The following is a 14,999-nucleotide window of genomic DNA, read 5'->3' as shown; positions in this document are numbered from 1 at the left end:
CAAATTTGATCATCTGCAATTCTACGACAACACTTATGTCCTGATGACGATCATGTGATGGATCAAAAAGTCCAGAAGAGTCGGTCACTTGACCTCGAGGTGAGATTTTAGAGATCAGGACGGAAATTTTAAACCAAAATGTGATCAGAAATTTAAATTTCATTATCTGCCGTATATTTAAATAACAAATAAGCAAATTCTTATCTCCTGATGAAGATCAAGTGACATAACTGAAAGCTCCAGAACAACCACAAAATGCACCTTAAGGTGAGATTGTTTTATTAACAGTATATATATTCTGATTTCAGTCTGGTATTTTGCTATCGTACACAACTTTCATCCATTTTTTTGGTCAACTTATTTGTCTTATTGATCTATTGTTTGAGCTTTTTAAGAATTTAAGTGAATGTTAGAGATATAAATGTTAAAATCAGATAGTATAGGCCTCTGAAAGCCACTAGGACACATTCGCTGTTAGTTTAAAAAACACAAAAAACAACTTTAAACCTTCTTTCTAAGTGCACCTCTTTTCCAGGTCTTTTTAATCTTTGATACTCCACGATAGGCGTGATCCCACCCTGACCTCCCTCCCCGTCGTCCCCTGTGGTGCTCAGGCCAGCAGCAGAGCGAGTGCAGGCAGCAGGCCGAGAGCGACTCCCCCCCAGCTGAGGGCAGCAGCGGGCACGGCAGCGTTGCACAGGTCTGTATCACAGCACACGTTGGTGTAGTTGAAGTAGAGGCCCGAGGCGAATTTCTGTCCACTCACGCCGCACTGAGAGGTGATCGCGCAGCTCTTCTCGTACATGGTTATTTGTAGGGCGCCTGGGGGAGCAGACGAGGATGAGGATTGAAAATACAAACTGTACACATAATAAATTGAATCATATGGCCGAACATCGATTGATTTCTGGGTCATGTGTTGGAGGAACGAGGAGGCAAACTGGAAAGCACATGATGATAAGAACCCCCCGAGCGTGCACGGGTTAAGGTGCATGTAAAAATAAGGTGATTTAGCCTCTGATGAGACACAGTGAACGTTTGGCCCCTCCCATGTTTCTATTTTTAGAGATAATTTGATGGCATCAAAAGCATTAGTGAGCTGACAACCCGCCTGATGAGAAATATTGCTGTGATCTGATCGACTGAGTCACTCTTTTGTCTCGTTTTTATACATTGCTGCAACAGATGCAGTCCTTTAATATTAAGACAGTGATGTTCTTTGAAGATGTTATCAGGATGATGTTCCAAACTTAAACCAATGATTTGCTCTGGATTTCGTCCAAATTATCCAGATAAGTGAATAAACCTGCCTCTCAGAACTGACCTGATAAACAGGATTTCAAATGAAACAGTGACTGTGAGTTTCAATGTAGATTTAAGAGTATGTATGAGGTGAACGGAGCAGGAATTTAACTACAAAAAGGAGCGATAGAAACAGTCTCAAATTAAACTACAAAGTCAGCATTTAATCTAAATAAACACAGATGCATTGAGCTTGATTAAAAAGCAAAAAAAAGATCTGTCAAAATACAGTAGAAGAAGCTGCACAGCACGAAACATTAATCAAATGTGTCCTGGAAAATGTTCTGTACGGTGAGGCTTTGTCTGCCAATTTGTGGCCGTAATGCCCCAGATTCTCTGCAAATAATCTCATCTACAGACACAGAAATAAGCTCATACACACGCGCGCACACACACACACACACACAGAGATCTGGATCTCACCCCGTCTTCCCATCGCAGTACTGGACAGGCAGCGCTGCCCGGCCGGACACTCCTGAGGAAACTTGAAGCAGTCCAGAGGAGAGATGGACGGGAACACGCAGGTGTAACAGTGCAAGCATGCTGAGGGAAACAACATGGAAAATAACTATTGATTGATTTAAGTATTCAAATTAGTTAATATCGTAACAACAACTGTTCTTACTGGGATCGAAAGACAAAATGAGACATTCAAACATACAAAAGAAATAGTTCTTCTTTCATAGTGCAACCGTGACAGTAAAATTGTACGGTAAAATAGCCGGTGAGTATATTTGATTACCCAATATTTCTACTGCTTATTGAAGAATGAAATAATTCAACTAATTTAATAATAATTGCTGTTCTTAATTTCCCATGTTACAAGACTGTAGTAGAACATCAAAGCTTATGAACTTTCCTAAAAAAAGAGGCATCGCAACCTTTGACATGTGGCTGTCTAGACGTAGATTAGAGGATCCTGGGGTGTCTCGACTTCTTGAGATGTTCTTGTTTTTGTGACCAGATTTTAGTGTGTAAAGAAGAAGTGTGTAAGCTAGCCAAGAAGAGCCATAGACAGCCCCCTTTGTAACCTGGTTTTCTATATATATAGTGAAGCATATTTGAAGGGTTGTAGTAGTTAGCATTAGTACTTGAAGACACAGAGTATATTCTCAGTAGGACAACAGAGACAGTGTTTTGTGAGCTTAAGTAAATCAGCTTTTTTCAGACCAATAGTGACTTTTAGACTTTTCATTTCTGCACATAAGGCTCAATTTTTAATAAGAATCTGCTTATAAAACACTATTATCTACCTAGCTGGACATTTTACACCAATCACAATTAACTGCAGATTAAAAAAACAACCTCAGTGGACAACCTACAGCTAGTAATAGAGCTGTTTCTGTATACGCCGGCACCATCTTATAATTGATAAGCTAATTGCCAAATGTACTGGCTTGTGATTTATCATCTTTTAACAGTAAAATTTGGAAGTTTAAGATAAATGTTTGTGTGTGTTACGTACCTGCCAAAGGTAGACCGCACAGGAGCACGACCAGGAGCTGTGAATGAGACATCCTCGATTGTTTTCAGTCACTGTTCAAGCACAAATTCTCTCTTTGGATTCTCTCAACAAATTAACTGCTGCAGCTTGATCCGATACACCGCCCAGCTCATTACTAAATTATACTTCTCTTTGAGGTACGATAATAGTCAGCTTTCTTTGGTTTTTCTTTATGTCACTCTCGTTCTTGTTTCTATGATTTGTCGTAGACCTGGTTAGAGAACCCACCTTACTCCGGCTGTGTGCGTCTCCTCCCTGAAGCTCGTAACTTAATTTACAGAGTTAATTGTGAGCAGCTGACATGGTTAAAGGAAGTCTGTCTTTTGTTTTGTGTTCGCTTCATGTTCATTTTTGTCAACAATTTTTACCTTTTCTTTAAAGAAGAGACAGGGAGGCTATTTAGAGGAAGTGCGAGTTAATAAAAGCGAGAATCGGATGTGTTTATGTGGCAATTTTGACCTTTGACCTCAACATAAAGGAGGTCAAGCAAAAGGATAATTTCTAGTTCTTGGTCAATGCTGTAGCTCAAATTGAGGAGTAATATTTCTATGAATTTAAAGGTTTAATAACACAGTGTTTATATTCTATGATTACACACAAAAGGCTTAAAAGGAAACACGTGAGTATAATGAGCATGTTTTATTTTACACAAATTTATTGATGTATCATTTGGAGATGAGGGGAAAAAACCCACTTTTCGACCATTAAAATTTAAGACATGTAGATGATCAATTAAAAAAGGCAAAAAAGTTGGTCAATAATCACTTTACATGTAAATAATGTTTAATTTCCGACATGTTTCTGCTGTATTTGCGTGTATAAAGGGTGAAACAGTATGTTATATGTTCTGTTATTATACTTTGAGTGATAATATTTAAGATGCTGTCTTGTTTTATTTTATTTTGGGGGTTTTTTGGAAGCTTTATGCTCTGTTAAATTGACAAAGAATGAATCAGATGTATGGCTGAGTTTGGGCTGAAAAAAAGGCTACAAAAAGGCCCAAAATATTAAATAATAAATAATATAGTGAGTATTTTCTACAGTTCTGGCTGTAGTCTTGTTCTCAGTGGTGTTACAATTAAGAATACCTATCCTCCATTGGAGTAAATATATAGGACTGTGTGACACAGCAGCAAGGAAGGTGCTAAGACAACAGGAAGAAAGTCAGTTTTAAAGTCAGCACAGTGTAGAAACAGTCAGCATCTGAGATGTAGAAAGAAAAGCAGAGAGAGAGAAAGTCAGCATGTCAGGACAGAGAGTCAGAGAGCTGCACAGTTTAACTGAATTATCCTTTAGGGCGTAATAGGAGACGTGAGGGCAGCATACACGACTGTCTGCTGACAGCGGTCTTGTGATGGAGAGAGTCGAGCTGGCTCAGGCTGAATAAACTGTTTACCAGTTCATTAATTACACACAGCCAAAACCCCGAAGAAAAATCTCTTCAAACTGATGATAGGTTCACACGTTAATACAAACAATTTTTATGTAATTTGTTGGTTTAATTAGTAGTCTGGATGACGCGTTGTATGCCGAAATGATCTGTTGGCCATGGCAAATATAGGAAATAGTATTAAACTAATCATATATCATACATTACTTTGATGTGTGTGTTTGTTACTAAAACGATAGATTTTTGAATGGAGTTTGGTGTGAAATACAGAAAGCGTCAATTAGCTAGTTATTTGGATATTACAGACTTTTATTATATGCAAAATGCTGTTGAGTCTTGCAGGATTATCTAAATGTGACTTTTTAAAGACTTTCTATTGAAATGAAACATTTAATCATTTAATCAGCTCAATTATGTTATTTAAAAGTATTTTGTCTCCACATTGCAGCTTTGTTCCTGCTAGGAAATATGATTGAAATAACACTGGTATAAAAATAATTTTAAACTGTAGATGGGAAGTCCAAAACTTTTAACACAATAAGGGAAAAAATACAAAAATTTAAACCTCAGACTGGTTGGGTTTATGGGTGACTCCATAATAGGTATAGCTACATAATAGGTGCTACTAAGGACAAAAGTATTGCAATTTAACTTGTAGGGTGTAGGAGACAGTTTAAAAACAGACAGTGGCAGTGTGGTAAACCTGCTGATGCGACTGGGATGTTTTGTGTGCTGGCTGAAGGATCTCAGTGGACAGATGGTGTTCTTTAATCCTGTCTGTGCCCTCTACCTCCCATCCTCCACCCCTCCCTCCTCCATCCCTCGACCATAACAAACCTCACATTCTCTGCCTGTTTTTCTTCCTCTGTACACTAAAATTCAAATAGACAGTTCTTCTTCCTTTATTTATCGTCCAGTTGCATCTTTATCTCCGGCTCTGTTACTGGCTGCAGTAACTCAATCTAGTCAGTAGAAGGAAATATTGTGCTGCTTCATGAGTCCAAATGTTGTCGCACATTTATATACAAAGTCACAGCCATTTATAGCCTGGATGTGTTTATACATGTTTACATCGCAGCTGCAAACCTTCAAATATCACCAACACTTAATTATAAACACACAAGACTGCTCTTTCAAAGTAATAGCCTTTCCTTCAACCTCTGACAATGCGAACTGTTACAACATCACCAACAATGTCCAAACAACATCATTTGACCCACATTTCAGGAGTAAAAGAATAGAAAAGAATACAGCATAAAGGTTTATCTTCAATGATTTTGAACAGAATACGAGCTAAGGAGAGTAGCTTCGAGAGATAACCTGGTGAAACAAATCAACAGTAAACAGAATTGATTCACAGCAGACAGTGAAGGTTTAGATTTTTAAGGCAGATAACAAGCAGATGCAGGGTATCTCATATAGTATCTGACCTTTCATAAACAATTCAGCGGGATTAGGGGGAGAATATTGGGCCCTTAATCCAAACCTCATGGAAAAAACTAAATCCATTATTAAATCAGTGTCTCAGTACAAGGACAGAGAGTGCGGGTGGGCTTATATGTGGCAAAAGTAGGGATTTCATTAGTGGATAACTTATGCTAGAGATTTCTGATAATAGCTTAAGTTACACTGCACTGAACTCTATTACTCCAGTTAAATGTTTCCTGTTCATTAAGTTGTCAACACTTTACATTTTTCAGTAAGGACCCACATTGACAGTAACTGTTTAACTTTAAAAGATAAAAATACTTCCGCTAACATTAGCTTCATGGTAAATATTTAGTTGTCATGAACACAAGCCCCATTTTAACCCTAACCCAACATTGGATCAAAAATGGGCTGGTTTCTATGACAACTAAAAATGAACCCTAAAGCTAATGTTAGCCCTAGCTCTAATTCTAATTCTGGACAATAGTGTTTGTCCTTAGTTTTAAGAGGATGACAACTCCTTGTCCCTTTTTTAATGAACTTTATTAACTGATATTCCAGCATTAATTTCAGCAGAAAAATGTTGTTAAAACAAAAAGTTACAGATTTAGTTCTCCCCATAGAAATTACAGTACGGTACGATACATTTATCGTTTTTTAAGGCCAGTGTCGGTGATGAGTTGAATCAACGTTGAGGCTGGACAGGACGTGTGGGGGATGGGGGGTGCTGGGATGAAAGGGTGGAGGAGCTATGTCAAACTCGCCACAAAGATACGAAGAAGACCGGAAGTTTAGTGATTTAGCTTTAGAAAATAAGAGCGAAACGATCTAAAACTTTTGACATTTTAAACACCTTGTTTAAACTGCAACACTTTTATGTTTTTTGTCTTGTTATACACTATATTTGAGTTTGTTGACGTTAGGTATTCAATTTCATTAAGTAAAATGTGGTGGACTTTTCTCAGTGATGTGGAATATAAGATGACACAACACATCTAAAATGAAGGGTCTTATTTTGAAAATCTTAACCGGAAATATGCGTATTCACGTGCGCCATCTTGCCTTGTAGTTGTTCGGCAGAGAGAGACAGAGGGGAAAAAGGGAGCGAGAGAATAACGGGAACTGGGTCGGTTTGCGGGTATAAAATCTAACCAGAGGAAACACGGCCACGCGAGGAAGCTGCGAGTCTAACAAAAGAGGTGAGTAAAAAAAAGTCTACATCTTTATATGTCATTTTTGCAACTTCTGGAGGTTGTTGGGGATAGTTTCCCCCGTATAAAGATGTGGAACATCATAGAAGTATTTGGGTAGGAGCAATGAACTGCTGGGCGGTGCACTCCTGCAGCCAGACACTTAAGATGTTTTGTTTTGTGTGGCTAAGGCTAAGGAGATTTATTTCATATTTAAACTTGATAAAATCACAAAATAGTGCACTATATTAAAAATTATATCAGCTAAGACACTGATTCACAATGTATTTGTCTCATTGGTTGGTACCATGGACACAAAACTACTTATTTTAAGCTCAGTTCACTGTGATTTGCTAGATTAAAGTTGAAAGTAAGTATCTAAAAAGTTATATATACTTCCTTATTTCAAAAATAATATCACAGGTCAGCACTTGTTGTGTTATTTCTGAAGCAGATTTAGGAAACATCCTGTGTGGATTGAACCAAGTCCCTCTCTGCAGCCTCACAGTGGGCGCCTGCTGTGAGATACAGGGAAGATAAAAGGGCAATTGTCCGAAATCTCACCCACTGACCAGACATGGAAAGGGCTTTGCAGCATACTGCAGAGCTTTTGAATAATGTTTCTTTATATTCTAGCCTCGAACAATGCTACCTTTGTCTCAACTTTGCTATCTCTGCATGTTATTTCAGCTGCCCTTGAACTTTTTTTTTTACAGGTGATGAATTCATCTATTCACATGAGTTCTTTAGAGGCATGCTTTGTTAAAACGGGATCATTTGGCAAACATTTACCTCTCAAACTAGATTGCAGTCATTTAATTGCTGTTGTTTTGTTTGTTTCATTGTATCTGGCCTTGTTAATGTGTCCATCTCCCTCTTCTGTCTCAGGCTGGGATCATCTGCTTCTACTTCCTGGTGTCTGCAGATGGAGGAGTGACTTTTGGACCACGAGAGAGGAAGCGAGGCGGGGATGAAGATGCTCTCCACTTTCCTCCTGGACCAGTTGATCCATCCTATTAGCTTTATTTAGATTTCAGCTGCTGTTTTTACAAGACACACATAAACATATTTTTTATTACCTCTTGCTTGTCTTCTGGCATTGAGAGTCTGCATTGAAATCATGGCAAACATGTGCCGATACGGCAGCTTCACTCACGCCGTGGTGCGGGGCATCCCAGAGACCTTTGGGAAAGCAGAGGTGGTTGACGGTCATGAGAACGGGGACATATCTGTGGACCTGGCCAAAGCGCAGCGTCAGTTTGGATGCCTGACAGGAGCACTGAGGCAGAAGGTGGGCCTGCAGCTGATCGAGATCCCCCCTGACCCTGAGCTGCCGGAGAGCTGGAGGATAGAGGATGTGGCAGTCATCCAGGGAGACACGGCGCTCATCACCAGACCCTACAAACAGCAGAGACGCAGCGAGGTAGACACAAATGGCTTTGTTTTGTCACCCTAATCCTCTGCTCTTAATCGTGCTTTGTGTGATAAAAGACAGTTAGCATTAGTCACGTGTTGTAGTTCATATCAGTGAGGCGGGTACGTCCCTTGTTGAAGATATCATTTAGTTGTATTTATATTTTAAGTTAAATTACTGTATCAAGGTCTAACAGATCCCTGTTGTTGTTGCATTCAGTGGCCTTTCGGAGACCCCAGCATCTGAGACATTTAGAGTAGACCACCTTTTAAATACAAGACATAACCAAACACATATCGCCAATATAAAAAGTCTATGTTTTCTCTAATGTTTGTCATTTAGGCTTGATTTTGCAACCATATTATTATCCTTTTGGCTAGCTGACCTAAATCTGGAATATCAGAGGTTCATTCAACTCTATTTTCGGGGTCTTGCTATTAATTCTGAATTATTTCCAAAACAAATCACGGAAAGAGCCACATAATCTGGTACTTATTTTAGGAAAAACGTGCTTTATTATAAATGTCTGTTAATATCCTTAGATTTTCTACCCTCCTCAGTCGAAAAAACAGATTTTTTTGGCCTAATGTAGACAAAAAAACGCTCCTTGAACAAACAGCTCCATCAAAACCTGAAGAAAATATGAATACATTCTTAAATAGTTACTGCAAAGTCATTTATTATATAAATATAATGTCCTCAACTGCATTGTTCTTTTAAGAAAACTTGACGGAGACAACCAGAACTTATTCAAAAGTTAAGGAAACATTGTTTTTACAAAGCGTTGTAGATGTTCTTGAATGCACCATCAAGTAAAGCTTTTAAAGCAGCCAGAGCTGCATTATCATGTGATCTTTTCAGAACTCCAGCAACTAAAAATCTTAAATCTTGTGCAGTGAAACAACTTTTAAATATATATTCTTTGGAAATGTAGAGTATTCAGTTTTCTGTGTTCTTCCAGATAAACGTATGTACTGTAATCACCCGTGTGACCTGACCCTGTTTGTCTCCTCCTCGTCTCTCCAGGTGGAGGCGGTGAGGAGGGTGATGTCAGAGCTCAACCTGACCGTGGTGGAGATGGGGAATGAGGAGGGGGACTCCGGAGGGGCCACGCTGGAGGGCAGCGACGTCCTCTTCACGGGGAGGGAGTTCTTTGTCGGCCTCTCCTCCCACACCAACCGCAGAGGGGCTGAAGTGCTGGCAGACACTTTCCGGGTAAGAAGTGACTTGTGACTGGAGTGTTGTTTTCAGCCTAAGACAAAAGCTTGTACTGATAACCCATGAAGTAATCAATACTTTTTTTAGCCATGCAACAAAGACAAAGTGCCAAGATGCTTGTCAGAAAAGTGACCCAGCTGCCAAAGTGAGCAGGTGGCCATTTGTTGTCTTGCATTTGGGGAATTATAGTCAGTAAACGGTGATAAATGAGGCCAAACACTGCAGAGCACACAGCGAGGGCCCCCTCAGGCTCGACTCGACCCACCCATTAGTATTGATTTCCCTCACTTCTCTTAAGTGCATTGTACACACTTCAGCTTTCTTAACACACACACACACACAGTTGTATCTACTTGTGTTGAGTGTTGTTGAGTGCCTTGTATGATTTAGTGTAGGTGGGAGGGGTCATGTGGTCCGAAAGAGGGATGAAAGAGGAAAATGTATGTCTCATGTTTCGAGATCGTTGCACAACTTTCATTCATAAATTTCAGTACAACTTTTACAGCCTTGTATTTTCACTTTAGTAAATACAATGAGTACAATGTGGTTAGGCTTATAAATTAGTTAGCATGCTAAAAAACTGAAGTAACATTGAGAACATCTGCAGCTGTTTTCATCATCACCGTAAGCATCAAGTTAGCGTGGGGACATTAACGCTTACCTCATAGCATTACCGTGCTAATACAGCCTTGGACTCTGTGTTTTAATTATTTATCTGGCAATACCAATGCTTGGCAGTTGGGCCTATGTCCTAATGACGAAAGCCCTCGCAATAGCTGTAATACCAAAGATCTAACTGGGTGTCAGGTCAACTCCCGGGGAGAGTCTTGAGCGGTGTAGGCGCCTTTAAACTCATGTGTTTTAGAAGCAGCATATTGTGTTTTTCAGGCTGCTCTGATGTTTTAAAGTCTTTGGAGTAAGCAAGTTTACTATGACCAAACAAACTAAGAAGAGATCTGTGCTGCAGCTGACACTGACCGGTGTAACACAGGCGAAATCTCAGAGGTCCAACATGTTAAATTAGGCAGACTGAAGTCCAAAAACAAACCTGCAATTCACCAAGAACATTCACCAACTTTAGCCCTGTAAAGCCTTTGTTTCTCTCCAAATTACAAAGTCACAGTAGATCTGAAGTCATATAAATTCCTGCAGCCGCATTAAGCTACCAAAGGACTATTCAGACAGAGAGGTGGCAGCTGCATGACTCATGCCTCTGATCCTTCACAGGAAACATCACACAGCAGGCTGCTTTTATTCTCGAGCTACATGCTGTAATAGTTTGACAGTGTTGAGCTCTCCCTCAGTGACAGAATCTCTGCGGTGTAAAAGGCCTCTCAGGTGACTGCTGCTGAACAGGATGAGGGAACACGTCTCGTTCGAAGGAGCAGTACGTTAATTAAACCTTTGCACCTCCGTCTGCTCAGGACTTTGCTGTGTCCACTGTTCCTGTCTGTGGTGGAGCCCGACTGAAGAACATCTGCTCCATGGGGGGACCGGACACAATCATCATCAACAACAGTGACGGGGCCAAGAAGACGCTGAGGGTAAGTGAGCAGTAAATGTTTGTGTAGTTGGCATTAATGAATATGAAACACTACACATCAACCGCAGGGGATGGTAAGCAAACGTCAAAACTGCAATCGCTATTCCTTTCTTGTTTTATACTTCAATTTTCGTGCGTAATGCGCCGTAATGACATCGTGGCTTCCAATCTGCGGATCTCTGACGGCGATTTAGCTTCTTATTAATCTCTATAAACAGACATCTGCACACTATAACAGCTAACAATCTGTTCTAGATCTAAAATTCAACTTGAGATAAATTCCCTTGACTGTGTCACGAAAGCCGTTTAGCGTTCAGATTTCCCGACTTCCTTGAATGCATCAGACATCCGACCTCCGTTCAACAAACGAGCATTTTAAAAGTAGTTTTCTTCTCCTCTTGAGGACAGACCTGACAAAGCTTCATTTTGACTTTGTAGTAATCTACATCATGATGTTGAAGACCATAAGACCCGTTAATTAAAGTCAATCACAAGAAAAACGCGCTCTTTTCTGTAAACAATGCAGCACGCGGAAAAGGAAGTCTTGACTGGATGTCGTCCCTAGAGGCTATATCATAGTCAGACTATAGCCGATGGGATCCGAGATTGCCTGTTTGGTAACATTTTGGCTTTCAAGCGTCAGAAAAGGGAGAGCTAGCAAATTCAGTTCGGGCAATCTGCAAAAACTGCGCCCAGGAGAAACAGGGAAATACACCAAATTTGACGGCTACTTTGCTTCCTGTTATTTAGCCGTAAAAGCACGGCCTTCTCTCCCAGCACCACCACGCGAATCAACCTCAGCAGGGATCGTTCAGGACGGTGCCAGCCAACAGGAAGGAGTTGCAAATTAACGTCAATAAAGTAACAGGTGTAAATGCCTCGATGAGAGGGTTCCATGTAGCTTATTAGCTTATTTATATATATAGCAAATAATACAGATAAATTAAGGCATTTGCAAAAAAAATCTAGGCGTGTGCTTTTGAACCAACCTTAAACATTGCCGTGGAAATTCCTTCAATCTGACAGCCTTAAGTGAATAATGACAAAGCTCATGATTATGAATATTACCTAAAATGTCAAACTATTCCTTTAATCTCAAGCTAATGTGGTTCATCTCTATGCAGATGATGCAATTCCCTATTTTTGCCTGCATTTATCAGCTTACTTTAACATTTACAAAAGCCTCATAATCGGTTATTTTTATGAGATCATGCTTTCATACATTCAACACGATAAACAGTTAGATAAGATAGATAGATCAGACATTAGTCAGGGCCTAAGCTTTGTTTTCATTCACACTGTTTGTGTTATCCTTCTCTCTGTCCTTATGTGAACTGCACACATCATGGCTTCCTAACTGCTGAGGTCATTTTAATAATGCCATTAATGTTGCCTCCGAGTCTGTGTAATGCTGGGAGTGGTCTGCTGCAATGTGTGTGTGTGTGTGTGTGTAGCAGTCAGGGTGGAGCACCGTTATACTGACAGCGCATGTGTTTGTCTCCAGATGATGGAACAGCTGACCGATCACCACTATGAAGTCCTCACAGTTCCAGAGGAATCCGCAGCGAACTGCGTCTACATCAGAGGTCCTTCAAATCGGGACTTCCTGCTCCACCGGCCTGCAGAGGAATGTCCTGACAGCGTCTCTGTGAGTCTGCTTTTTATTAAAAGCTTCTGTTTGGGAAGAGAGAGAGCTTCTACTGTACAGTTGGCGAGCTCGTAGATGTCAGACATCCTGAATTTTGATCCATAGCTTTAGCGTAGCTACAGAATCACCGCATCATACAGAAATGTTTTGCAGACCCCAAGTGCCTGGTAAAAACTCTTTCAAATCAAGCAGCCCATGTTTGTAACATAAACCAGAAGGATTTGAGGTCAAAGTTTAAAGTAAAAGATTGTAATCAGTGACGTCAGTTGTTAAAATAAACGTAAATTAATAAAATAATTAAAAGGAAAAGCAACACATTTTCAGTTATTTAGTATTTGTTAATCAATTAATCAACTTATCATTTCAGCCCCTCTTCCCTGCTCTGAGGTAGTTTTTAATTCATAACAAAGCCCCGTCATTTAAAGGTTCATTGTGTGTTCATGAATAAAAATCAGCTAAATGAGAAATGCTGCGACTCGGCTGTTGTTTACATTTTTATAAACGCTGCTGTAATGCTGCTGTGATTCCAGGCAGTGAAGCTCTCTTTCCTTCTTTTATTAGCATCACTTCTTACTCTGAGTTTATCCGGTTATGATGACAAACACTGAATTGTTTCCTCCGATGCTCTGCAGGCCTTCCAGAAGCTCCAGGACTACACCCTCCTGCCTACAGCCTGCAGCGAGGCCTCCAAGCTGGGAGCGTCCCTGTCCTCGCTCTGCCTGCTCATCAACAGAAAACACACATATTTCTGAAAACACGACTCCAACCTGCGAACGATCGGGCCGGATATGAGGGCATCTGGAACAGGCCACATCACAGATTTCCACAGATTAAAATTCTTTTCTATTTATTGCCAAGGGGAAACCACTGACACGTCTGTATGAGAATATTATCCAAATGTTACGTCTGCTAACTGACTCTTGTCACCGCTGCTCCCCCTGATGGACGAACTGTGAAGTGCGCCGATTTCCTCAAAACTGAATCCATGAAACCACCAAATTCAACTCACTGAAACCGACAGAAATATAAAAGCAAAACAGAAACAGGTTCAGTTGGTACGAGGATTCCTGCAGGATTCCCCCAAACACACTTTTAATACGACAATGAATACAAATTAATATCCGTGTCATGATCGTAACGGCCAAAGTTTGAAAGTAAACCACGAAGGATGACATGCCTGACAATTATTCAGAATATCCCGTCTTTGTTTGATCCGTTTACTTATTTTCTTAATGCAGTTACTAACACTTAAATTCATTGCAGCAGATTTAATAACACAACATGTTGGTATCTTTTTCTATGCTCAAGTTGTAGTCATTATACCGAGTCTCTGCCTCACGTAGCTGCTAAGGATAGAAATACAGTTTTTAAATGTTTTAGCTTTTTCATGTATGAATTTGTAGCAAGATTAGTGATGACAATAAAATTCACCTGACAATAGAAACATTACTCGTCTTGCTCGTGTGTAAGTAAGGGTGGACGCACCCATCTTTTACTGATATCAGGCCGATACGGACTTAAATAGCTGGGTCAGGTTTTGGCATCAATAGTCTTCGTGCATAAACTTAATTGTGATACTTAGAATTTATTGTTATTCCTAATGAATTTGTTGCAGAGTTTAAAAGATTTACAATTGAATAGCCGTTCCTCTTAATTTCAAAGGTTATACCAAGTTGCTTGTGCAGTTATTTTATCACTCAGGGTTCCCGCGGCTCCTTAAAAAGTCTTGAATTAAAATCTGAGGAATTAAGGCCATAAATTGTCTTAGATTTACCGCAACTTTGCCGTTATATTTGTAGATGGTGCATTTGAGGCAGATGGGAAAATCGCCACGCAACATTACTGTAACGGGGTATAGAAGTTGCTGTCCCATGATATGTTGCTGTGCACATGGAAACTCTCACAATTACTGAAAGCAGTCTCGCTAATCTTTGAAGTAAATCACAAGAAGGCTTATTTAATCTGCGTCTTTGGTTAATGGTTAGAAAAACCACTGAACAAAATAAATTGTAAAAGTAAGTAGGCCTCGATTCTCTTTTCTATCAAAGAAATTGTTTCAATGTTTTTGGGTCTTAATTTGAATATGTTCATCTTAGAAAGCAATTAATTGGATTTTAAAAATGGTGCCAGAAGTCTGTTCAACACATTAATATCCACACATATTTTTCCATGTGTCTTTTAAAATTTGGTTTGTAAGTCTGATGTCGCTTCTCCACAGTAAAGCCTGCAGCTTATTACACACTTGTACCAGACTGGTAACAGCTGATACAACATCAGGTACCATATCAGGACTGAAAGTTACATTGTTTTCTTAATCTCGTTCTGACACAGTTACACGAAATAAAACACTCACGACATGAAC

General features: G+C 39.8%; 2 protein-coding genes across 2 annotated transcripts; one reads left to right on the top strand and one right to left on the bottom strand.

The window, feature by feature from the left end:
* Nucleotides 1–610: 610 nt before the first annotated feature.
* LOC138609554 (prostate stem cell antigen-like) lies at nucleotides 611–2,819 on the bottom strand. Its single transcript, XM_069682186.1, has 3 exons — nucleotides 2,768–2,819; nucleotides 1,726–1,845; nucleotides 611–822 (listed from the first exon to the last, which is right to left on the bottom strand). Exons 1-3 carry the CDS (start codon nucleotides 2,817–2,819, stop codon nucleotides 611–613), a joined length of 384 nt encoding a protein of 127 aa, XP_069538287.1.
* Nucleotides 2,820–7,706: 4,887 nt separating this feature from the next.
* ddah2 (DDAH family member 2, ADMA-independent) lies at nucleotides 7,707–14,998 on the top strand. The gene is made up of 5 exons (XM_069681337.1): nucleotides 7,707–8,237; nucleotides 9,255–9,443; nucleotides 10,871–10,990; nucleotides 12,494–12,637; nucleotides 13,270–14,998. The coding sequence occupies exons 1-5, from the start codon at nucleotides 7,935–7,937 to the stop codon at nucleotides 13,387–13,389; spliced, it is 876 nt and encodes a 291-aa protein (XP_069537438.1). The 5' UTR covers nucleotides 7,707–7,934; the 3' UTR covers nucleotides 13,390–14,998.
* The last annotated feature ends 1 nt before the right edge of the window (nucleotide 14,999 follows it).

The sequence above is a fragment of the Semicossyphus pulcher genome, unplaced genomic scaffold (assembly GCF_022749685.1).
Source record: "Semicossyphus pulcher isolate SPU_LCO1_2020_fin unplaced genomic scaffold, fSemPul1.0.p SCAF_5, whole genome shotgun sequence".
NCBI lineage: Eukaryota > Metazoa > Chordata > Actinopteri > Labriformes > Labridae > Semicossyphus > Semicossyphus pulcher.
This window is presented reverse-complemented; position numbering and strand designations above follow the sequence as displayed.